Source organism: Brachycentrus maculatus, unplaced genomic scaffold, assembly GCF_059751285.1.
Source record: "Brachycentrus maculatus isolate JH-2025_06_01 unplaced genomic scaffold, ASM5975128v1 h1tg000186l, whole genome shotgun sequence".
Classification (NCBI taxonomy): Eukaryota; Metazoa; Arthropoda; class Insecta; order Trichoptera; family Brachycentridae; genus Brachycentrus; species Brachycentrus maculatus.
The window spans coordinates 1,535,568-1,562,141 of record NW_028280937.1 but is presented as its reverse complement, the minus strand read 5'-3'; the positions used below and the strand labels follow the sequence as shown (position 1 = coordinate 1,562,141).

Genomic DNA, 26,574 nt, shown 5'->3' with positions numbered 1-26,574 from the left:
TTTAGTTGAAGATCATATTAATTTGTAATATTTATTGAAAATAATTGTTGTTACCATATTGTAATAAAAAGATGGCAAACCGCATAATTAGATGTAACACTTTTTCCGACATAGTTTGCAGTGGCCTGTTATTTTTTATGAAACACATAGTTTTGCCATGATGCGGGCACATAAATCATGAATAATATATTTGTTCCTTACTGTCAGTCATGCGTCATGCAATTATTAATAAACAAGTTTATAGGAATAGGTTATAGAGCTTTGTTAGAAAATGCTCAATGATCCTTTGGCCAAATGTGGTATATGTTTGACTTGTTTTTGCATTTTTGATCTTGCGGGTCTGTGAATGTTTTTGTGTAGTGTGCTATTGGTAATTGACTATTTTGTGCATTCCAGGTATGGTGACATATCGCTCCTGGAAGTCGATGCTATAACCAACACTACGAATGAGTCCCTGGATGAACAGAATATTGTTAGTGAAAGAATCTTTGCAAGAGCTGGCTCTGGATTGAAAGAAGAAATACATCTCGATGTTAAAGGTACAACTACATTTATATCTGCCTCCGTAGTGTAGCGGTTAGCTTAACCATGCTTAAGCTCCTGAGCATTCTCTGCATTTTTAATTAATTTGAATATTTTATCTCTGATATCTATTGTATTCTTGCCAGTGCCCTTTATTATAACCTAAAATAAAATGTATACCCACACACAGGCCATGCCTTTGTGGGATCTTTTTTGCATTAATATTTTATCTTATTTGTACTTGTAATTATAATATATGTGCATATTGTGTTATGCAAAAAAATTTATAATAAGAAAAAATAACATAAAAATGAAAAAAAGTGTAGAACTGGTATTATAAATGGAATTGGTTTGCTTCCAGAGTGCCGCACTGGAGACGTGAAGGTGACGTCGGGTCACAACTTGCCAGCTCGGTTCATCATACATACGGTCGGGCCGCAATACTCTGCCAAGTACCACACTGCCGCCGAGAACACACTGCATATGTGCTATAGGTATAAAAATATATTACTTTACAGTCAATTAAATTTTTAACTAAGGAAAGTAAGGAAATGTAGGGTAAAACAATACGTTCACTGTGAATCGCTATAACATAGGAGTGTCCTAGTAGAGATGTGACTATGAAAAGGTGGTATAATGACCTCACTACGCTGATAACAGCTTGCGAAATTGAAATGAAGCATTTTTATTTTTTTAGCAGTCATTTTTATACGGTATCCTATGCACCACTTAGATACCGGCAGGAGATAGAAGAAGAAGAGGAGTAAAATACAGCATTGTTTAACAAAACGAACTAAAAAATATTGTAAATATAATAAACTATTACGAAATGTGGATACTAGCGCCATCTATATACAATAAAAATAAATAATCTCAAGAAGTGGTTTGAAGATTAGCTAAAATGATAAAATTGTTTATTATTAAAAAATATTATTGTCATCGAAATTGGGATGTCGACAGCGATGTAAAAATATCTAATAATGACCACTTTTATAAAAAAATCGTAAAGAATATTTCGTTGTTTCAATAATCATATTATTGTAGTTGATTCATAATTAGAACAGAACATTGATGTAATCAGTTAGGCTGTACAAAATTGTACTTTTTTGAAATGACCTACATGTACTCGAATATGTTAATAAGCAAAAACACAGGGGGACACATTTCGCGTGCCATCTGTGGGCAGATAGATTTACTAACCCAATCACGCGGCACAATTATGAAAACTTTGATTTATTATTTTAACTACTTATTTTCATGAGAACCATTTATATTTTATTATAACAGATATGTGATTTATAAGTTTGTAAACAAAGATTTGGACATATTGAAATGTAAAATTACAAACCATTTAGATAATCAATTATCTTACATATCATTATTATCATACATATTTAATATAATTTGTAGTTAATACATGATATAAACGTGATGCAGATATATGTTGTCTCATGACGCGAGCTACCAACATCAACATAACCAAATTCATGTTACTTTGTTGAAAGGATACATAATTATTATAAGGATACATGTATTATTTCTATAGGTATAAATAGTATAAAGACATTTTAAAATTTTTTAAGAGCTACTAATTTTAAGATAAAAATCATCACAATATCAATTAGAGAAATTTCAAGAAAGACATTTCGTATTACAGATACTGCTCTTTGAGAAACTATGTGTCAAACGCGTGGTGGGCATTATCAAATGTGTTGCAGACTGTGCCAATCGCGGGTTAAGAGTATATTACTGTGGCAGCCATCATTCTTTGCAATGTGGCATATTTATGTATTCATATCAAGATATATTATCTGCCATTGTGTCGTTAGCGTTTTTTAACAGTGTAATTTTCTAAACGTTTTTTTTTCGTTTTTATTAAAATTCCATGCTGTTAGATAGTATTCTACCGCATTGTTGCTCTGCAATTTCATACGAAACCCGATAAGGGACTGTATTAACCCATTGTTTGTGGGAAACACTTAAAAGTGTCTTTAATACGCTGTTGGTAGAGAGCAGGAGACGCTTATAAGCATTCTATTTGCTTACTTTTTGGTACAGCGCGAGATGCCAAAACACATTGAACAAATTGGAGTTGGGTATGCGGTTACTTGTGATTAGTGTAGGACTCTAATTAAAATAATAATTAGGGTCGGGGTTGATGTAAAAACTGTCCGCTGACAATATGTTAACATATTCAAGTACTTGCTGGTGACATCACTATTGTGTACTTATTATCAACCCAATCATTGCTTAACGATTGACCACATCAAGTAAATTTAGCTTTCGCCTTATTTAGCCGGAAGTTGATACACAGTATGAATAATTAATGTTTCAAGTTAAAATAATTGCAATCTTAATATTCCAAGGAATTAAGTTTTGAATCTCAGATATTGCTAAATCTCGCATGCCGCAATAGTCACATAATAGACATATTTGTCTAGTGCCACAGACATGTGTTAGCCGTGGTCAAGGAGTTACTAAATAGCTGTTTTACAATCAATTTAGTCAAAACTTTAAGAAGAAAGTCAACTGAATGTATTTATTAACACAATATGTATAACTTTGTTCCTTTGGCATGCAGATATTTAATAGACAGCGATAAAATCAGATTAGCCCTTTGGCATTTTCTAACATTTTTTTTTAGAATGGTGAAAGTTAGGACGTTATTGATTAATAAATTAATTGCATGTTTTTTTTTAAATTCCAGGAACATTCTCTTCAAAGCTCGAGAACTCGGTATCCATTCCTTGGCAATCTGCCTTATTCACTCTGTGCGAAGAAATTACCCATCTGATCTAGGAGTCCATATTGCCTTGCGTAAGTTTTCATAATATATGATAATAATAATGATAAAAACTCATTGCCTATTATATTTGACTATTTAAATTACACAGTAATGTAGTTATTACAGTTGGCCACCAGCCAACGTATCAGTCATTGTTTCAAGTAAACAAAAAAGCCAAAATTTTACAAATGTATAAAATTCTCATTTTATGCATAAAGGAGTAAGCATTTTTAACTAACTCGAGAGAGTGCACATATTTGTAATCTGAAATATATTGTATGTTATACAATGAAATAATGATTTCTTTATGATGTGAACCTATAAGCCACACACGCACACGCACTTGTCATTTTATTTTTTAGAGCGCTGTTCACTCGATGAAGCAATTTTTTTGCTATCTTCACTTGAACACTTGATAAACTCGTGTCTTTTTGTGTGCTGAATAATAAAATAAATCTGGTGATGACAAATTATTAGGATGTAAATGAATCAGATATCTTGACAATGACGAAGCATATTTTAGAAAGGGAATATGGAAGTTGGGCATTCTATACCTATCATTGGGTGGCTTGACTGATCATATCATATACCATTAATCAATCAATATCAATATCCCTTTAATTCTTGGAAGTTGTATATATGCAGTATAAACCTTTCTGGGAGTACAATAATTGATGTCCGACTTTCTCTGGGGAGTAGGTTCTTTTTACATGAAAAAGAATATATTTTTTTGAAATGATAGAAGTTATGTTTTTTATTTTCTTTTTTTTAAATAATACTGACCATCTCTAGGTTTTATTTTAAGACAATATTACATATAAATATTCACGGGTTTCATTGGTACACAAGTTACATCAAACCAACTGGCAGACGGTCTTTGTCTTTCATTAATGTCGATACTTCTTTAAGAAAATTCGCTCCGACGTTCATTTATATCCATACTCCCAAAAAATTTAGACAATTGTTAAGACAACTACTTTTGTATGAAACTGTCAAACGGGACTGCCATCTGCATATTTTATATAATCACGACGTGTTTTAGAAAATATGTCTGTTTGCAGGTACGATCCGGCGCTTCCTGGAGCTGTACGGGTCGGCGCTGCACACGGTGGTGCTGGTGGCGCCCGTGCGCTGCGAGCTGTCGCTGCTGGAGACGCTCGCGCCGCTCTACCTGCCGCGGGGCCCCCTGGAGGAGGCGGGCGCGCGCTGGAGACTGCCCCCCGACACGGGCGGCGCGCTCGGCGAGCCCGTGCTGCCCGACCGACAGATCAGGATCATCGATAACCCCCAACACACCGTCATGGATGGTAACTTCTTCTCTTCATTCATATCAATTTGGATATAAATACCAGTCATAAATATTGGATCCATATAAAAGTAAACTAGTTGTTGGATGTGTGGGTCTGAATTGAAATCAAGAGCTTCTAAACCAGGCCCGAGTAAGTGGCGGGACTTTTTAGTGTGCTATATCCCCGTGTCGGGGAGTTAAGCTAATCTTATCTGATTTAGATAATTGTCTATTGACACGCTGATTACTATCAATACGTGTTAGGATTACTCACTAAAGGAATACTGCAATATTTATTACTCAGTTCTCATAGTGAAGCGACATGCAGAATACTGTTATTTCCATGGGTAGGTTTACTGTTTCCTAAATTCATTTAAAGATGTCTCATTGGGGTTTCAGAAAAAGAAAAACATTAACATTTTCAAGTTTTCTGTACCATGTAATTTTGAAATTTGTGTATTAGTTCTCCAAGATTAGAGCTCCAAATAAATAGGTCGGAAATTATTAGATATGTTTACTATTTTTACTGATATGAAAGAATTATAGGTATCCTAAAATTCTTATAAACGAGTATATGTACTTAAAAAAATTGAAGCATAACATTAGTTTTAGAATTTAAACATTTTTATTTGGTTAGATACCTATTTACAAATATAGTCATTGTCTAGATAAGTAAGCACTCTAGATTTACATCAACAAAAAGCACTGATAACTAGATACTGCAAATTGAATTTCATTAATGTTTTACTATTAAAAACCTATATTGTACACTTTAATTTAAATATGGGTATGCAACCTTCTTTCCTACATTTCTCGTCATTTACCTTTCTCACATAGCAGTGATTTCTTTCATCCTGAGCTATTTCACCTTCGTAATGTCTCACATCAGATATATCAGATATCCTATGTTTAAGAACATTTTCACTCTAATATTTATCTAGCCAGTTTCCAGTCTAGTCCGATTGTGACTCGGACAAGAATTTTGTGCAAAAATTATTGCATTGATGAGTTGAAATTGTTTTCCAACTTGCCAGTAGTGATTTACCCGAGTCAATATTTTGATGTTTTTGTTTTTATTGACTTACCCGAGTGGTGTTCGGGCAGTCTTCTTTCCACTTGTTGGTGACCATTTCCTGCAGCGACAAATTTTCTTGACAAAATTCAACTGTAAAGTGGTTGATGTCAACCTGGCCTGGTACTTGAAACGCAGAACAGATCACCTTTTATTTTATTTTTAGATGGGAGTTGCATTTATTATTTACCTTGCTTATTATGTACAAGTTTTATAGATCAATGATTGGATTTTGGTTACTTCTAGATAAAAAAACCTTTTGAAATTCATTATCTATTGGGAAAAGGAGGGAAAATCTAGTGGGGGCCAATCAGGAGCTTCATTTGCTCATTGCTGGGAGGAAACCACGTTGCACTCCTCAGAAGCCAGACTGTTGACCATCATGAACAGCCCTTCCGTTCCACTAGAACATGGTTCGGCATTTTGTGTCCTAGCTTGGTTTAGGGTCCCAATGCCCTTCATTATTTTTATCATGTATGATACCACCTCCGGACAGATCACCTAGTCTTCATGTAATTATCCATAAAAAAAAACACTGCGTTGATATGACCTTTGTGTGCACCATTGGGTGCGGATAAAGTTAGAAGAGGGTGAATAATATCTATAAATCTGTAGCCCGGAGTATATGTTTTTGAGATTAGCTGAATATGTTTGAAGGGGTTCATACAACAAAAGAGTGAAGTACATTGCTACCAGTTGAAAAATGCAATGGAAGAAGAATTTCAGGTAGGAAAAGGAGATTATCTGTAAGGGCTAGGGACTGGTGTTTTTATTCCCATACTTATACTAGCTCTGACACTTGATCACGGCTAATGTGTACAATTTCTTTGAGTTATTTCAATCATTAATCTATGGATTTGTCCGGATATGTCCGCTCCCCGTGTGGAGCATACGGAGTCCACAAACTGCCTGCAAGCTTTTCTGTTGGCTGCCAGCTCTCTCTAGTCAGGTCCGCTTCCCGAAGTAGTTTTCAAACCCCTTATTATCATTAGATTCAGTTTACATTTTACTCTAAGCAGTGGCAGGCACGGATATTTGTTTCCGCAAATATCTGGTTAAATATTTTTAACAGAAAATTTAAATTTTAAGTTAAAATTTTTCTGTTAGAAGATGAATAATTAATAGAGGTACAAACCGATAGATGGCGTTAACTCTTGTTTTTAAAAAAAACGAATCGAAAAGCACTGCCCATAATGTCACTACACCAATGCGGCGTCCCGTGACGTGTGCACACACACACACGCACATTCACACATGCATTATTTCGAGTATAATAATATCGAAATTGAAATATGTGACAGTTAACAAAGCAAATTTTGTTCCTGCTTAGTTTTTTTAACGCGACGCGCAGTACTAGGCAGGATGGATGCTGCATTCATAGCGCTATTTGAGTTCGCGCGAATTTTGAAATCGTAAATTTTCACAATAATTTTGTTGCTTTTGTGCCTGTGTGGAATGCACACCAATGACTTTAAGTATTATATATGTATATACATGCATAATTGTGACCATGTCGCATGTAAATTCGTAAATTTTTAAGTCTCGAATATGAAGCGAATATCGATTATCATTTACCTATTTTTTTAAAATACGGTATATTTAGACCTTTCTGTAAATTAGTCATGGTTTGTATTTTTTTTACAATTTTTTTTTATATTGCACATTTTAGAGAAACTTCTACGTACTTCTAAGCGCCCTTGAGGTAGTATTTTACGAAAATGGCGCTATATTAATTTTTCAAATTTATTATTATTAAAATAATTACGAATTGAATATTCAAAATGTTATCCTGAATAAACACAAATTTAATTCAGTACGTATCCATATATATCCGTAAAACCTATTGCAAAATAAAATTGATGCGATGTTATGTTGATCGTTAACTATCTGAAAGCGAGGTGATTAGTCCCCTGCTACAGAAATCAGCCCGTGGTAGTATTAAATAAACATAAGAGTTAAAAAAACACGTACATTTATTTCAACCCCTTTAGAAACGAAACCGGGATCTCCAGCTCGGTAGCCAAATACGTTAACCATTACACCGCGAAGGCGGACGTGACTGCTACAAGCGAGATAAATAAGAATGCAACTTACACATGAAATAAATAAATTGCAATATTGTGTTTTCTTGACTGTCCTATAATATATATTATACCTTCAAATATACCCTTTTTGAAAGTGCCTTCGCGCATAACGGGAAGTTGGTAAAAATCGTTACCAAAAAGGAGAAATTAGAAATGAAATAAAACACACAAAAGATATAGGATAATTCTAAAATCAGTAGTTCGGTGACTCACTCGAGTTTATCAATAATCTACGCTGAGCAATCGAAATATTATGTCAAGTTTTGCAAGCTGTTTGAAAAGTATCTCTAACAGCTGATTAACCAAACACCACGACGTATCTTGTAATTATCGCCCGTGTCTAATTAATTTAATTTTCCGTTTAATATCGCGTGATTATTTGTATGCAAATTTCCACTCCGCGTATTGTTCGCCGACTGCGAGTATCAGCAGACCCTCCGCATAATGGCGTCTCCTTCGTCACCATTATTTGCCAAAGAGCGATGGAAATATGTACGCTATTCTATCCGACGGATCTTGTAATATTTTGCCATTTATCCGTCAAAACGCTCGAAGAAAACACGTCTAAAGTAATTATCTATCGAGTTAATTGATAGCGTTTTTATTTATTGAAAAAACGCGCGAAATTCTCAGCTATTATTAGTATTTACTTTTCAGTTCCTACATTTTATGTGCACGTTAGCGAAATCACGAACTACTTGCGGAGCATTAAATTATGCTCAATTTACAATGTAATTTTAGCCGTTGCGGTGATAAGAAGGTACTCGCTGTGTTTATTAGCGTGTCAACAAACTACGCTGTGATTCGTGATGTGTTTCGTGAAGTGTGACGCGGGGAGAGTGTCATCTGCGCAGAGACCATTCCCGATGGAGCAAAGGGAACTGTAGCAGGAAAACAACATGGAGAACGACGGCTTCGAGTATTCATGTACGATTTTAATAGAAATACACCATATTTCTGGCCATTCGTCTTTTAAAAACATATATCCAATCCTCACGCGACAAAGAGCAAAAAGCATTTATTGTCTATGAAATTTATAGAGATAACAAACCGACAAATTGCGAGCCACTAATTTCAGTATTACCAGGGAAAAAATGACATTGGAATAAGATGTTTATTTTTCGAAAGGCGAATAACAGTAATCACTAGGGCATTCGGGGTTGCACTCCCGTACTCGTATTGGGTTGTGTAACTTAGAAACCGCCAAGCGCCTTGCGGCTAAATAAATAAAATGTATAATATTTGTTGGGTATATTGAAATCATTGTTAACTTTGTGGTATGGTAGTATAACACTCTCCCTGTCATTGATCGTTCACGTCTGAACGATGAATGATAAGGAGAGTGTTATATTACTATACCAAAAAGTTAAGGAGACTTTTAAAATATATAATCTTTTACATTTGTTTGAGCTGCACGTTTTTACTATTATGACAACATCATTATTTATTGTCGATATTTTATTTAGATACACGAAAAATAACCCTTCTAATAATAGTGATGAGATTTCGAATGATTGAAATCGAAATACTTAAAATAATAATCGGATGAATATATTTTACCATGGAAGCTCTTTTGCCTTTGCGTTTAAACAAGCATCTGTAAATTTCACTATAATTTTTTTCGCCATTGACATATTTTCCTATTTGACGTTTAGAAAGTAACTAGCAACTATGCTAAATATTATGTAAACGTGTTCTTATTTCATTGAAGTCTTCGACATGGCCAAATATTTGTGAATAGTATGTATAAATTACCGTCAGTTGGATGCAATCGAATTTCGCCATACTACAAATAAATTGTTAGTTAAATTTCTTGATGACTTAAACTTCACAAACAAACAAAAAAGGTGACCCATCAATGAACTATAAACAACTAAATTGTAGCAGAAATTTTATTGTTTTGTTTTGATTCACACACGTGACTTTTTATCTTACTAGGTTCCTAATCTAGTATGTGTATGCGACTCGGAAACATGTTTACAAAAAGCATTATATTCGGATGTGAAATACGGTACTTTTTTTATCAATGTGTCTACAATTCCTCTTGTCAAATGACATTTCGTAAATACGAAAATAAGAGACAGACAAATATGTACAAAAGAATTAGGGTAAAATGCATATTTATTCACACATAAAAATATATTTCGTTACACGCGCACCAGAATATGAGAAAGGTCACCTTAAATTGTACCTACTTCATTAAATATGTTTTTTTTACTATAATTACCTTATTCTACAATAGAAAATAATTAAATTTTCGATGGTACCCACATAAAGTCTCTAAGATCCAAGTTTTCGATGTCAAATTGTCAACTAATCGAGGGATATATGCAACTGAATTTGTGCACGGATTAGCGTTGAGTGATCGAATCCAAAATCTGAATTGAGTAACAACTTTTTCCGAGAAGAAGTCGTCACATAAATTGTTTTTTTCGGTTTCAATCGCCCATCATTAAGATTAAATTAACCATTCAATTCTCAAACTATGTTAAGTTTCTGCGTGACTTTGATTTTTCGTATAAACATTTAATTTATCTTAATAGATCTTATCTTAATATATTAAAAAAACTATTATATCTTTTATTATATAACATTAAACCACGAGTGTAAGTCCCTTTCCAAGCACAAGAGCACAGACTCTTTTATGGAGAGGCACAGCGAATCGAAATATAAAAGTTCTACATATGTATAAATGATTCAAATGTTATTATGTTATAAATAAAAATGTAAATATATTAAATGAATAAAAAAAAAAGATAAGAAAATAAGCAAACATAAATCATAAAGTTTCGGCAATCTTTTCTCGAAAAAAAAACAGATCTTTAGATCTAATAAAAGAAACAAAAGAAGAAAAATAAAATCTGCGATTTAAGATTTCTTACATAGTTATCACATATTAAAATATGATATGCTAGAGAAAATTTAAACAATTTTCAGGATTATAATTTAGATTCTAAAAATATTGTTTTTCATATTTTTATTTTCACTAATAAAAATAGAAAAACTATAGATTTTCATAGGAATTGTTAAATAAATTCCATGAAATTTTCTTCTTCTTCTTCTAACCCTTGTCCACACCCCAATGGTGCATAGGGCACTGCATCGTATAGAAGCAGTGTTATCTTGATCGTTAAATACACGAAGGAAAGGTGATCAGCCTTCCGCTTCAGGTACCAGTCCAGGGTCATATTAAATAAATATTATACTGAAAAATCACTTATATTTATTTTGACCCTCTTGGGAATCGAACCCGGAACCTCCAGCATGGTAGCCTAGCGGGCTAACCACTACACTATGGAGGCGGACCATGAAATAAAGACATTAAAACTTTTGATTTTAACCAGTCGTTGTAATCAAGGTCAAGTTCCTATAAGCCGACAGGCGCGGTGGAGAACCTCTATAAATTATGGTGATGTTCGTGAAGCAGTAGCATGTAGCAACAATACCCAAAGATATCTAGCAACCCTCTTTGCCTCTGTTGACTGCTAACTACCGATCAAGAGTTGCTCTAATTGAACATACCGCTCAATGGGTGCGTCCCGTTCGGAGTCCTGACTCCCTTACTGATGGAGTGTTCGGTTGCAGCGGACGACGACAGCCTGGAGCTGGAGGGGCTGAGCGCCGCCTTCGGGCAGATGCAGGGCGACCTGGACCGGCAGCGGCTGCTGGGCGAGCAGCGCGCCGCGCTGGACCCCGTGGCCGAGGTGCGCGCCCGCCAGCTGGAGCACCAAGAGAGGTCAGTGCCACATCACCTCGTACCTTCCACGGCTTGACGTGGGATAATCAATACCCCGCAATAGGCGCAGTTGGGTAGACGCTCACTAAATTCAAGAAAGATTTACTTTCAATTGGTCTGGGAGTTTGTAATGTGTTTTTTTTTACATTCACCTTACCTATCCTAACTATCCTACCTGCAGACGAGCCTTTAAAAATAGGGAGTCTCTGGATTATTACTTCAAAAAAATATCTTTAAACCCAGGTAACATTTAACGTAATCGCATTTTTCGTTTAAAACGTCGTTTTTATATTGAAAAAATAAGTTTTTCTTCGAAATAAATATATAGTTTTGAAAAGAAGAGTTATTGAAAGGTAAAGAGTTTTAAAAATATAAAAAAAATATTTATTCGCCAAATTCCAATATATATTCTAGAAGAATGTGCGCGGACAACACGTGTGGCTTGTCGCGCAGCCGGCCGCGTGCTGGTTTTGTATATTTGAGAGTACACCCTTAACGTCCCTCGCCGTTACTCAAACTATGCGCTTTTATAGTAAAATATTTAAAGAGTTTGGTAGACTATGATTCAACGCAGCCTTCGCCAATGAAGAGCCCAATAAACCTTGCTTTATTCGGTTCAACTATCTCCAGAAAACTATTATCCCTGTCGCTCCACGTTTACGATATTTAGGTCGTGTTCCCAGGGTACTTAACAGCGAATTTGAGGTAAGTAGTAGACGTTCTGATGTTCATATTTATTCCTAAAGTAGGATTCATTGGTGCGTCTGGCTGTCCACGGTATTGGAAGCAGATACATAGTGGTTCGCATAGACCTAGTAGGCAGTAGAGGTAGGTAAGATCTGGTCATTTAGAAGACCCCTTAAATCAATAAATGAAGGATTTTTCCTCGGACAGAATCAGGAGTGTAAATTTTTTAATCACATCTATGATGACGGCCGACAGCCAAACAAATCATAAACCTTACTTTTCCTCCTTAAATAATTTTTATTCGATCTTTTCCAATTTTATCATTGATACCGTTCTCCACCCGTATTGTAATAAATTCACATTTATTAACGACGCGATGCGATGGAAACTTTAATATAAAAAAGTGTCTCACTACCATGCTTATTGTATTTCTATAGAAAAACCTACATTTATTATTTGTGAATTGAAGCATACTTAGATCACTCTGATTGCCAATGTATTTTGATAGACAAGAAACATAATTTGATGTGAAGTGAATTTACCGAGGCGTATGAGGCTCGCCGCATATGCGCACTTGTTTATTGAATTAATGATTAAGTACTCAAGTTTCCGCACTGAGAAGTAATTATATTGGGGAAACATTAGGACACACGGACACACCAATCGGTTTTGGTGATACGGTGTAAGCTCGTTAATTCCATTTGGGGCCAAAATTAAAAAAAAAATATTTCAAATTTACAAATTACAAAACTGTTATCCGCCGATGTTTCCAAAATAATTCGTATTTTTGAACTCCACCTCCGTAGTGTAGTGGTTAGCGTGTTTAGCTACCGTGCTGGAGGTCCTGGGCTTAATTACCTAGGGGTTCAAATGAATAAATAAAAATAGGTCGTGGTTTTTACTGTTATATTCATTAAATAAATATCCCTCAGCACCACAGGCCACTGTAATTCACAGTCGATACCACGCAGCGCCTTATTGAGTGCGGATAAGGGTTAGAAATATTGCTACTAAACCAGAAACTAGTTTAGTTTAGATTAGGTTTACACAAATAAAAAAGTTTCTTTTTTGTAGCAAACAATAATACTATTTTTGTAAAAATAACAAAATCTGAACTTCATTTATTTTACACAATTCAGTTACACGCAAACTTTCTAATAATGGAGGTAATTCGTTGTATATTCATTTATTTGTTCTGATGTGCAGCTGGCCACAAAATTTGTTCTCAATAAGCATATAAAAGAAATATGCATTCGATACATTCCCCAAGGCCGAATTCCATTACAGATAATGATCATTCAAACAAAAATGAATCTAACAACCTTGGAGAACAAAAAAATACCCATTTTTACTAATTATTTTGTCTTCATTATTTATTTACATTTTTGCTGCTGGCTTTTATAACATCGTCATTTATTCTTAGTGAAATTTGTTTTTATAGTTCAACCTTCCTACCGTGTTTAGAGAACTTCGTATTACGTTATGGGGAAGGTGACCAAATTTCGGAAAATTCAAAATCAAAACACATACCACGATTTGGATTTTTATTTTGTAACGTTTTCCAATGTTGAATTGTTAAACTCTAAGTAAATTTTTCATACCAAACGATCCATGTTTGATGACTGTTTCTGCAATTACTTTTCCTCGCATTATACATAGATCACGTGGAACTTGCAATTGGCCTTTAGAATGCTTATATCAATTTAATAAAACCATAGACGAAATAATTTCGAGCATGCAGAATTTGGTTTTCAATTGAAATTTTAATAATTTGTCATCTCATTTTAATAACAAACAAAATTATGCCAAAAAATACGATGACGATGATGTACTTATTTTTTTTACTATCTTAAATATAGGTCTGAGAGCAATGTTACATTTGTGCTCCCTCTCCAAGCATAAGACCTTAGTCAGCGTATAAGAACAGCGTAACTAGTATTAAGATATGCTAAAAGTAGAAATATCTAAAAACTAATTAAATTATAATATTGTAATTTTACAATATTAAATAAACTAAATAAAAAAAAAATGAGGCTGTTGAATGTAGACGCGGAGGATTTCGTAAGCTGCCGGATCTTAACCCGATGGTTGCCAGAGACGAGATATCTCGGCAAATGGCGGAGTGCCCGTATTGCCAGAGACGAGATATCTCGTCAGTACTTTTGATGACGTATTACTCCGCAGTTTTAACTCATATTGACAATCTGTCAAAAACGGAACATACATTGCCATCTTTTGAAGTTCTCACAAAATATTTTATAAAGTTTTTAAATACTTTAAAGCGATTTATCGGTATCACTTTCAGCTGACAGTTGACAGATGTCATTAGGGCTACCACTCAAACCACTTGAAATATTGATTATTTTAATCGATTGTTTTGAACGCCAGGGGTTTTTATTTTGCTCAATTTTTTTGTGTTTTTCTTATTATTTTAAAATATTATTATGAAAATATTTGTTTATTTATACCTTTCGCGTTATATTTACTCCGATTTTATCAGTGTTTTGCTAGTGATATTGGTTTCTTTTCACAACTTTTTAGTAAATAAATTATTTCTTTGTGCTAAGTTCTTTGTTCTTCTTCGTGCTAAGTGAAAAAGAACAACCCGGTACTTCTCATGGCAGAAAACGGAAGGCAGAATTTCTATCGCGACTTACAGAAAGACATTTTTTGGAAAAACTACCACGGACCGAAAAAAATCATCCCCGACTGCAAAGTGTATTGTGTGTACTAGCAAAAAACTAAGAAAAGAGTCTAGTTATAGGTGTAAACAATGCAAGATGGCTCTTTGTGTTATACCGTGCTTTGAGAAGTACCACACAATGGAAAATTACTAATTTATCACATTTCTAACTAAACTTCATTCTAAGATACCTGATAAATAATAGTTGAGTGTTAATATTAAATTTACTATTTTTTTTACATTTCAAACTATATTCCATTGATAAATAATAGTTTTGTGTTAATATTAAATTTAATAAAAACTTGCGTGTGCGACTCAGTGTGACAACCCTGTCTGAGATGAAAATTTGAAACTGGTTTAACTTCAAGAATAAAACTCTAACAATCGATGCGGGATATAATATTTGGTAAGTAAATTATAATTCAATAAAAACAACAACAAAAAATTTCTTTAGACAACTTTTTTTTTTCAAAAAAATACTTGGCCTGTTGAGCACTGCGGCGTAATTTATTTGCGGCTATGAAAAGGCTATGTTAACGATACATTGGTCATGCGTCCAGATCCTAATTTTCATAGAAAAACATTCTTCAGATTTCGTTTTGAAGATTCCTTTCTAAGGTGAAAATCTGAAAGATTTTCACTATAGTAGAAGAAATTATCTTGTGATTTTTTACACTTATTTATTTACTTCTAAAAAACTGTGACGTCAGTCTATTATTTGTGTCGAAAAATCTTTGTTTTTCTACGAAATCCCAAATGCGTACGAAAGTGGTCTTTCTCAAGATTATCCAAAGTGTAGAAGGATGTTTGTCCGAATAGTCAAACAACACCGAAAATAGCTTCCGGGGAAACTGAAATAGAATGTATCCAGATATCCTCCTCTGTCATTACCTCGCGTGACGTCATCGATACGTTCCCGCTCCGTGAATTAGAGCGCCGTGACGTCACGCTGCAAGTACCGCGTGGGGCTTGAAATAACCCGTGCGGGCGGTTTCCAATAACTGAACTACACACCTAATAAGAAATTTACTGAAAGCTCAGTGGGAGGGCTCAAAGGGAGGAAGTGCCCATTGAGTCTATTCGATATGACGAGGAATAAACATGTTTAGATATTCACAAATACTTGAATTTCAGGTTAGTCCAACTGATATGATAGAAGGATATATTCTGAGGTATTTGCGATGCCTTGTAACTCATTTGAAGAAGTGCAAACCAGTTTCGAGTGAAAAAACGCAATGATTCGCGTTATTGGCAGTAGAACCTCGGGTAACGACCAAAATTTTGTAGTTTGTACAGAATTTTGAATTACGATTTTTTTTTACTTCTTACCCTTACCCAATGGTGCTTAGGGCACTGCATCGCATCGAAGCAGTTCTATCGTTATTAACAAGCAACGTGATCAATTCTGCACTTGAAATACCAATCTAGGGTGATATTAAAAATAATATTTATTTCGATATCCTTTGAGAATCGAGCCTAGGTATTCCAACACGGCAGCCGAATGATCTTACCACTGCACTACAAAAGCGAAATTTTTATTTACAAATAGGGAAAACTTGAGCCTCAAAAAACACTTATATTACAGGTAAATTTCCATAATTTTTTTTTTTTTACTTTTCTACCGCGCTTTTTCTATTTTTTGTACATATGTTCTTCACGTATATCGACTGTATCCTATCGAACATATTCCAATCCTTGATTTAGAACCAAGAGCATAGCAAGAAATTGACCATGTAATAAAATGGGCATCAGTAATAAAAAGGATCAGGTAAGAATTTGAACGAGAAAGGGTGAGGGATGTGTTGATGAGTTCTTAAGATAGAAAGTAGTGTTTCAAATGTATCTTGATGGGTATCAGGGAAGAATAATGTTTGAAGATGCATTTTTTACATTTATAGTTTGGCAGCTAAATAATGTGCTTCAGAACGATAATTGAGAAATTGATTACCTTTAAAATTAAATTCAATCTTTTTCCGTCTTTCCTATCTGGATACGTGTATTTTTTCCATGAAAATTATATATTTTTCGATTTTTTCTCTCGCTAATAAGTTACAGGAAAGTCCTCTCGCAGTCTTATAAGCTCAATAATCTCAAAGTAGACAATCCCTGATTATGTTGAATTATCTCGAAACAAGATATTGTCCTCCGCTGGACCAATAGGATGACAGAAAACAGAGTCGCCATAAAAGGATTATGCAGTAGTTTTATCATGTTTTTCACATCACAAAGTGTCGCAGTATTCTGTTCTTATCGCCGGATTTCTAAATTAAATAAACCATAAAAATTAATAAAAGTGCGCGTCAAGTAAATGAAAAAATCGTGTTGACATTAAGATTTGAAAGGTAAATGGGTCTATTCTAGAGGCGTGACCAATCGTGTTGACATTAAGATTTGAAAGGTAAATGGGTCTATTCTAGAGCGTGACCAATCGTGTTGACATTAAGATTTGAAAGGTAAATGGGTCTATTCTAGAGGCGTGACCAATTGTTACTTTCTCGGTTTCTCATCCCAACCTACCATCGTAGGTATTCGTCACTTTTTCTCAATTTATATTTATTTTCAGCTTAAGTTTTTGATCTCAAATCATCAAATGTACTAGGAGCTAGGAATACGCAACTAAATTTGTACACTAATTGATGTGATTAGCTTTAAATGGTCGAATCCAAAAACCGAATAAACTAACAATTTATTTTAATGAAGTATTTTTTAATTCGATAGCCCATGTCTTGTCTACGCTGTAAAAGTGGTTAATGATTGTTTTGACACAACAAAGAAAAAACAGTCCAAAAACGTAGCCCTGTTATGTTACTCGTCTTCGATCATTGTGCCACATTGTTTTGTATAGGTTTTGCGTGTGCTTGACATTTTCAGATATTAAAACAATATATTTCATCTAATATTTGACTACTCCGCATGCCTCCTGAGAGCCTTAATCAAGCTTGGTTCTTTTACAAGGCATCAGGTTCGCGCCGCCCAGGACGACCACTGCAGACAATTCGTCGGCAGTTCTCGTCAGAACTTCGGGACGCGGTCTGACTTGGGAGGATGCGAGGGAGATAGCAGCCGACAGAAAAGCCTGGAGACAGTTTGTGGACTCTATATGCTCCACCTAGGGAGCGGATATAGTTACATTTAATTAATATTTGACAGGAATAAAAAAAATGTGATATGAAACAATTATTTGAACTTACATTAAAAACCAAATTCGAACTTATGCCAAAACGACGCGTCGACACGTCGTGACGTGACGTTTCTTGAAAAATCAAAAAGAGTTTTGGCAAATACAGAATTTTTGTAGTAAAAAAAAGGGTTTTGAAAAGTCGTGAAACAGGTTGCGTTAATATCGCTTATAAATAAACACCTGAATGAGGGTATCCTTACAAGGGCAAGGGTGAGAATCGACCTTAACCCTTTTTTCTATGTACTCTCCCTGGTTTCTATTTAATTCGTACATTATACGTATTCTTCGATCATTGCAATATATGTCAACTTTAATTAAATATTTTATCATCGTTCACTTGCAACTATGTAATGTTGTGTTAAACTTAACATGGGCGGTTTATCTCGAGAAATGCGTTGAATAATGATAATTTTTATGATTCAGAAGTTGCTAGTGTGCTCGGGGTCTAAAATAATTTCATTAAAATTACAGTGAACTTCCACGAAGTAATTTCACTAGCTGATTGAAATATTTTTAGATTAGCGTTGTTTGTAGATTGGAATGGTTGTGCTGGCGCACGTTGCGCTGGCGCGTGTGTATAGCAGCGCGTGTCTGACGGCAGCCGTGGCATTGTGGTCGCATTACTCTCGCGAGCGGAACAACTCACTTTTCTTGCGCCTTATTTCCTTAGCAGTTACGGCCTCGCGTGGTAGTGAAAACAGCGAGTACGGCTTCATTTATACACACCGTTTTGTATTTACGTAGCACCTCATACAGCGACTAAATTAAATATTGTAGTACGTTGAGTTAGATAAATTTTAATTATTTTGTTATAAGGTAAAAGGGGACTATTAAGTGTTTTTGTCCGCCTCCGTAGTGTAATGGTCAGCACGTTCGGCTAACGTTCTGGAGGTCCCGGTTTGATTTCCAGGGGGAAGTCAAATAAATATACGTGATTTTTTCATTCTAATATTTATTCCATATTACCCTGGACTGGTACCTGAAGCGGATGGCTGATCGCCTTTCCTTCATGTATTAACGATCAAGATAACATTGCGTTTATATGACGCAGTGCCCTATGCACCACTGGGGTGCGGATAAGGATTTGAAGATGAAGATTAAGTGTTTTTATAAAGTTAAAGGTAGGATTGATCGGTGCCCTATGCACTATTGGGTCTGTATAAGAAATAGAAGATATAAAAACTTCGTTTGTTTAAATAGTCATGATTTATATCAAAACTCAAAACTTTTGTTAGGTAACTTTACTCAAGATCAAAAACACAAAGTTAAAACTTTTATCATTCTGATGTATGAGTATCAAGTAAAAGATCCATTACGTGCTCATTATACTATAGAAAATAATTTTTTTTAAATTAGAATTTAATTTTTAAATTGTAGAAACATTGATTTCATTATTTCCATTTTTTCTGTTGTAATCAATCCATTTCCGAATCTTTTTTTTCCTCAATAATAATATCTTGGCGTCTATAATTTGGCCAAAGGATATCCTGAATTTTGAAATATCCGAGCTTAAGGCTGATTTTTTTACTGGAGCTCTTTAATTTAATAATGATAACCTCGCTTTCATATAATTAACAATGAAGATAAAACTACTTTATTGCAATGCAGTGCCCCTATGCACATTTAGGTGCGGATAAGGGATAGAAGAGATAAGGGATTTTAAAAATTACATAAGTTATATTTTACCTGATATTTATAAAAGTATATTTTTTTAACAATAAAAAAACATCCAATTTATCTGTTAGTATAGATTTTAAATTATCGTTAAGTTGGAAAATGATATCGAAAAGACAAAAACATAACAGCACACGAATAACCTTTGTTTTTAAATAAATATTTTTGAAAACTGATTTTAATATTTCCAATATTTAATCGGGTTGTGGTCCCGTGGTTAGCGTCGCGGATTCTTAAGTCAAAGTTTCTCGGTTCGAACCCACTCTCCCACAATTTGATACCTATTTCTAATAATGAGCCGAACTAATATGTAAATAATAAAAACACAAATGTTTCTCTTTTCAAAAAAAAAATTAAATAAAAAAAGGATACTAACAAGATAGTTTTCCTTAAAAAGGTGGTCAGTAATAAGGGACCATAACTTGATCGTTTGCCCTACTTTATGAACACTAAACATTTTGTTTTGTACTTTTCCTCTTTTGAAAGTTGACGTCAAAAGATATCCATTTGATATCGACGCCTAGACGTAGAGAAAGAAAAGTGCGAGACGCGGAGTGGCGAGGATAAGTGGGAGAGAGGGGGACAGAGGCAGTCGGGAAACGAGAGGAAAACATCGTCGCGCGCACCCCCGAACGGCTCAATCCGCGAAACCAAGTCAGTCACGAACAGTCGCGGTGCTCGGGTGCGTAGCGTCGGTCGTCTGACAGGTCGCACACTTCCATCCATCATTCATCCGTTTCGATCAACTCTCGAAATAAAAATTACTCGAATACCCGTCCGTCTGGGAAAATGCTCGCCCCGATACAAAATACCGAACGGCGAACGGTGTAATTTGGACTAACCACGCGAGATTTATTCTCTAGACGTGCACGAACCGGCGAAAAGCTCTTAGAGAAAATTGAATTCCAAACACTTTTATCGAATCAATTAACTGTTTCGCTTCGTATTAATTCGCCCCAACCGCATTTCTCGAGTGAACTAAGCAATAAAAAATAGCGTGTTTCAGAAACGACTGTTTGGAAATTGTGTGTACCTACCTATAAGATCCAGCGATGCATCGCGACTACAATAGTCTCTAATAACAGTTCTCACGCGTGAAAATTAAAAGTATCATTACTCGTATAAAAATGCAAAATCATATTCTTACACTGACTCATCGTGTCGGCGTCTTCTCGATACTTGTATAAATGCAAAATTAATCATATTTATAACCTCGATAGCTGTAAATACTCGCTAAAAACTTTTATAGTCGCTGGGCGCGTAATTCCCCCAATGTGAGGATCCGTATTTGTATACATACTTCACACCACAGTAGTAGAAGTAGAAGTAGACCGATTTATTTTGTCTAATAAGTCTTTTATTACTTTTGGGAAAGTGTTTGACTGGAGATAGTTTTGCAACTAATATCCTAATTTTTAAAAACCTTTTATTTTTCCTATTTTTCCATTCGTGTTACTCGTGTACATACAGTACATAAGTCTCGACAATAAATATGTTAGCATTCACGAATTCGTGTGTCAACTATTTATCTATTGACATTATTATTTTTTGATAATCCTGTACTAGTTTTACCTTATGAGTATGCCGTGTAGTAACTGTCCGTTTAAAACAGCCCGCGTACTGGTTATTACTTGCATACATTATCAAAAGTCTATTCAAATACAATAATGCATTAAAAAACCTTTAAAAAATTATTCTCAAAGAAAGTATTTGAAAAAATATTTATAGTTAAGTACGTTAACTATGTTAGATTATAGTTATAAATATACTAAAATAGTATCCCTTCAGACGGCAAAATTACTACGAACGAAAGAGTCGATGGTTTTGAATTATTAATGTATTTTTTGATTAAAAGTTAAGGCGCTCCTAGAAAATGATAGTCACAACATATAAAATAATTAAGGTGCCTTAAGAAAACCAGAAGTGGACAGTGACCGGCTACTGACCGTGGCCGGACACCGAGCGGTTGACCCTATTTCTTATCAAAAATATATTAGTATTGTCGCGTGACATCGTCCAACATGCATCATCATACTAAGTCATCTTTAATTGTCGTATTTTCAGAAGTGCAGTGCGCGAACTCGAATGTTAACTTAACACAAATTTTAGCCTATTTCGTTTTTTTATAATCTTGTTTGAAAGAGTGTGTTCGGAATCGTTATTTTTTAATTGAAAATTTCCGTTTAATCGAGTGTATTGTGGAGTTTGGGTGGTGTGATTTGGAGAACGGGTTATTTCAAGTGTCACGATGGTGTCGAGCACCATGACCGTCGAGATTCCTGAACCCTTGGGGCCTTCGATACTTTCTGGGACCACTATCTTTCCGACGCTCGAAGAAACTGCGGAAGAACGGTGAGAAATTTCCTTATTTTTACTATTCATTTCAGTCGCGACAAAAAATCTAATTTCACAATTTTAAAAAATATTGCGCAATTTTTCCATCTATAATAATTAAACGATTACAGTTAGCAATACAACGCACTTTTTTGCAAAATTCTTTGCAGGGTTGATTTTTTTGGGGAATATAAAAGAAATTGTCCAATGAATCATTGGCACAATTTTTACATATACCTACAACTTTTTGACATCTAACATAACTTGAATCACAAAAATGAATGTATACATAGTAAAAGTAAGTGTGCTTGCATTATCAATTAGTTATAATCGTATCTAATGATCAACTAACTATAAGATAGCTTTTCCCTATGATAATATTGTCTCCTAAATGCACAAATGGAAATTTTAGGGATAGGGGAGTTAATTAAATTTTCCAACCCGAGTTCCCTCAATCACTAAGAGTTGTATTTTCTTTTCAATATCATGATTGCAAATGTTGAAATAGCTATTTCTGCATTCGGGTGAATATATGTGTAAATTTATTCAAATAACGATATTGACAGTAACGTACCGAAATGAAGAAGTGATTTAAGACGTGAGGCCTTTTTTAGTACGAATTTCAAAATGCCCTTAGAAGTAATGGTCATCATAAAAGCAAATAAAATACACAAGTTAATAATTTTTTTTAAATATTCGTAAAATAATTTTTTAATCTCATTCAACAAAACTATCTAACATCGCAGATAAACGTCATAATTGCACGTTAAAGTTTTAAATAATTATTATTTAGACAGGATGTGGTAGAGTTGGTCATCTGACATTCACCATATTCAATGAATTTATAAAAACAGCGTTTTCACATTTTTGTCTTCATATAACATATAACGTAACTTTAACATAGATGGCATTATAAGAAGCACCGAAATACACTGTACGGAAATACTGACCGATTTCATACTTACCGTATTTCGTACTTCATAATTAACTACATACGTACTGACCATTTATTATTCTTAACTTCTTAACTTCTTTACTGACAAAAATACAGGCCAAAAATGACATTTTCTACCATTTGAATTAGCGTTTAACTCTTCCTATTATTATTTTATCAAAACATAAATTAACAAATATTATCGCCTTCATAAAGTCGTAATAAAAATGTACAATTATTTCGCATACCCAAAAGCGCAATGATAAAATCTAATAACTTCGGAAATTTCAATACAGTAATGCCTGTATACATCATTGAATAATTTGAAATTTTTGATCGTGACAACTTGATTTCACAAAATTACAGAGTTTTTGTTTGGGTTGTTGTGGTAATTGCGCTGTGATCGGATTTTTTCTAATTGAGACACATAATAACGTCACCTGTGACATCTCTAATTTGCGAGATTCTAGTTTGTTAATGCACTTGTTAAAGTACATAACAAAATATCGCGAGTCATGTCCGCGTCACAGTTCGGTGATTATTTTTATATTGTTAATTTGGTAATGCATAATGGACTGAAATAGATTCAACTATTTAACTTCAACTTAAAATTTTATTTAGGTACATACATATGTATTTAAGGAATCATTTTCCTAATACAGCATCCTCAAGAAAATCCCAATAGCCGAATTGTCGGTAGAAGGAAATAATACACGGTTTTAATTCAATAAATATTTATTTTGCTAGTAATCAGATTTTTCACAAAAATACTTTTTTTGGGATGAACCAATCCATTATATCCCCATTTCATCAATTAAGATAATATGAATTGGTTTATTCCGATATTTTCATTTTCCAATTAATATTTTAGTGAATTAAAATAAATCTCAAGATTTACTTCAATAAATGGCAATGTACCTACCATCCCTCTTAAATGAATGTATTATCTTGTTCACTTAAAAAATGGCCTAATTTAACTTATTGTATTGAATTGTTTACCGAATTGAATACCGACTGTAAATTTCTCTGTTGAAATTGAATATTCGTTAGGAGCTCTCAAAAATGGCAGGATTTCGTAAGACATTGAAATGAGGATACTTTAGGAAGACATTTTGAGTAAAGTCAAATATAGATTAAATATAAATATGTGTTAATAATTATTTTTTTTGTCTTCTATTAACATATTATTTAAATAAGTTTACAGACTATGAAGAAAACCATTGACAGTGTTTCCATATTCGTGTTTTCAAAACATGCTAATGGCCGATATACGACGTACTCGAATATGAACTTGGGATTGGCACAGTTTAATCGGCTCGACTGTATTTATTTTTAATTGGATTAAACTCAGTGTTCTGGCAAACTGCGAAACGGTTCGTATTATCATAACAGCCATTAGAACGTGTAGAATAGTTTCGCAACAAACTTTATGCTATCACGGTTAACTCGGGTAACAATAACAATGCCTCCTGCATAATATTCACGCAGAGGAAACAACATGCACTTATCGTTATTACGAGGTCTACTCTACAAAAGTTGTTAACAATTATTTTAAACACTACGCCTTGTTTTGTTACTTGCCATTGGTGTTTAATTTTTAAACACGGTCATCGCGTTTATTTGATATTTTCAACGAGTACTAAGATATATTTTCATCGTACCATAAATCGGTCAGGAATCAATACACTTAAATAAATGATAAATATTTGCTCTTATAAGAAAACTAATCGGTAAAACAAGGTTTATAAATGCAAAAACGTTTATAGAAAGTGCAAGAAATATAGAGGTATTTGGATTTTTTATTTATCGTCGTTAGAAATCCCGTTTATAGTAATGAAATAGGGTTATACTTATGTATCGGTAATTTTTATTGTCGGACTGTTATTTTTCATGAAGTCTTACTATGACAATTTTTTTTGTAACATTAACTAATCAAAACTTTGTATGTATGATTCCAAATGCGAAGTTCAGTGTTCGATTTCCGCTTCATCCAAATCTCCATTTGTTATTGAAAAATATAACTCTTAAAGTTATCAATAATATGAAGATATGTCATCGGAATATTTTCGAATAATATTTGAAATAAAATGATCCGGAAAATAAAATTTTCTAAATTTAATATCATTTGAGTATGACGTAGATGACTTTGACCTATGTTCTATGTATAACATGGCGGTACGAATATATCTGTGTGTTTGATCGTAAAATTGGACCTAAATTTCCAAATACATTTTCGTATCGATTTTGTAATCAAATATTTAAAGTGCGTTTTGGCTACCCTTTATCCTACATAAATACTTGTAGAAAGGGGTTTTCTACCTTATAGGTATAGTATTCCCACGAACACAAACGTTTTTCAAATGCGTATTTTACGTAAGTAAATTCTAACAAGAGCACAAAGTTCCATGCTGTGCATGTTTCTTAAATAATTGACTTTGTTTTATTCTAGTTGCTGGAAAAATTCTCATTTCTTCGGCCCGTTTTTCCGCACAATATGGGTACATCCGTAGTAATAGGACACATTCAGGATCCAGAATTTGTAATTCTTTATTTTTGAATCTCGGTAGGTAGGAGGAGGTGGATAACATCCGGTCATTTAGAATATCCGCATCAATGGTTATGGATCGCGTATCTGGATCAATAAAACGATAACTCTTACATCAGACAAAATTGCATCAGCTGAGGAGTTAAATTTTTATTCCAAATCTTGTCCACAATAGTCTAATAAAAAGGGTCGTCACGAGATTTTTTAATACTTTATTTAAAAAAAGTAGGGTAGGATTTTGTGCTCGATTGCACACCCCTGGACGTACAAGACCATCCTCTTGTTCGCTTACTAATAATTGACTACCTCCGTCGTATTAAATAAATTCACCTTCCATACTATCGATGGAGTGACGTAATCTAATGACTAACCTTTCGTGACATTAGTGCGAAACGAGATGTTCATGATACCCTCTATTAATAATTTATTTATGGCAATGCAATAGTACAACCTAATTATGCCGAGTAGGTTGTATGCAAGCGCGTTAGGCGAGTGCGCTTTACTAAGTGTCAGAGGCTAATTAATATAGAGATAATGTCTCGTCAACCCAAAGCTCCTTCGCTTTTTACTTCTGTATCCCCTCAATTATATTATAATATTAAATCCACGAATTTGCAGCGCAGAACATATTATTTTATCATCATATAAACAATAATCAAGTTTACATCGCGTCGATCCGATGCGGTGCCCTATGCACCCGATGGGTGCGGATAGATTGCAAAGAAGAAGAAGAAACAATACATTGTTGGATTACTGGATTTTTAAGTAAATTATTCAAGTCAGAAGTATAACTGGGTCCACGATAGATCTGCTGTCTGGCCTGCTACTATCCTTCTCGGACCTCTGTTTCGCATTTTCCTTTGAACTACATCTTGTTCATCGTCTTAACAGCCAATACCCACGCTCTCTAGTGATACTACTTCTTTTCTTACCTTTGACCTCTGTGGACTATATCGCACCACCTGCCTTGTTCGCTCGTTTATGGCAGAACTTGACCAGAACGTCTTTATCTGGTTCATTCAGCGCACGGAACGACCAAGAACGACCTG

The 26,574-nt window shown here is 34.3% G+C and overlaps 1 protein-coding gene across 5 annotated transcripts in view; it reads left to right on the top strand.

Moving 5' to 3' along the window:
* Gdap2 (ganglioside induced differentiation associated protein 2) overlaps positions 1-26,574 on the top strand; it is a 109,967-nt gene that overhangs the window by 52,859 nt on the left and 30,534 nt on the right. For all 5 annotated transcript variants that reach the window (XM_088262709.1, XM_088262707.1, XM_088262708.1 and 2 more), the window contains 5 exons: positions 397-539; positions 884-1,016; positions 3,230-3,339; positions 4,369-4,614; positions 11,337-11,487. In XM_088262709.1, the coding sequence (XP_088118835.1) occupies positions 1,006-1,016; positions 3,230-3,339; positions 4,369-4,614; positions 11,337-11,487 (518 nt within the window). In that variant the 5' untranslated portion in view covers positions 397-539; positions 884-1,005. The remainder of the gene's footprint in view (positions 1-396; positions 540-883; positions 1,017-3,229; positions 3,340-4,368; positions 4,615-11,336; positions 11,488-26,574) is intronic.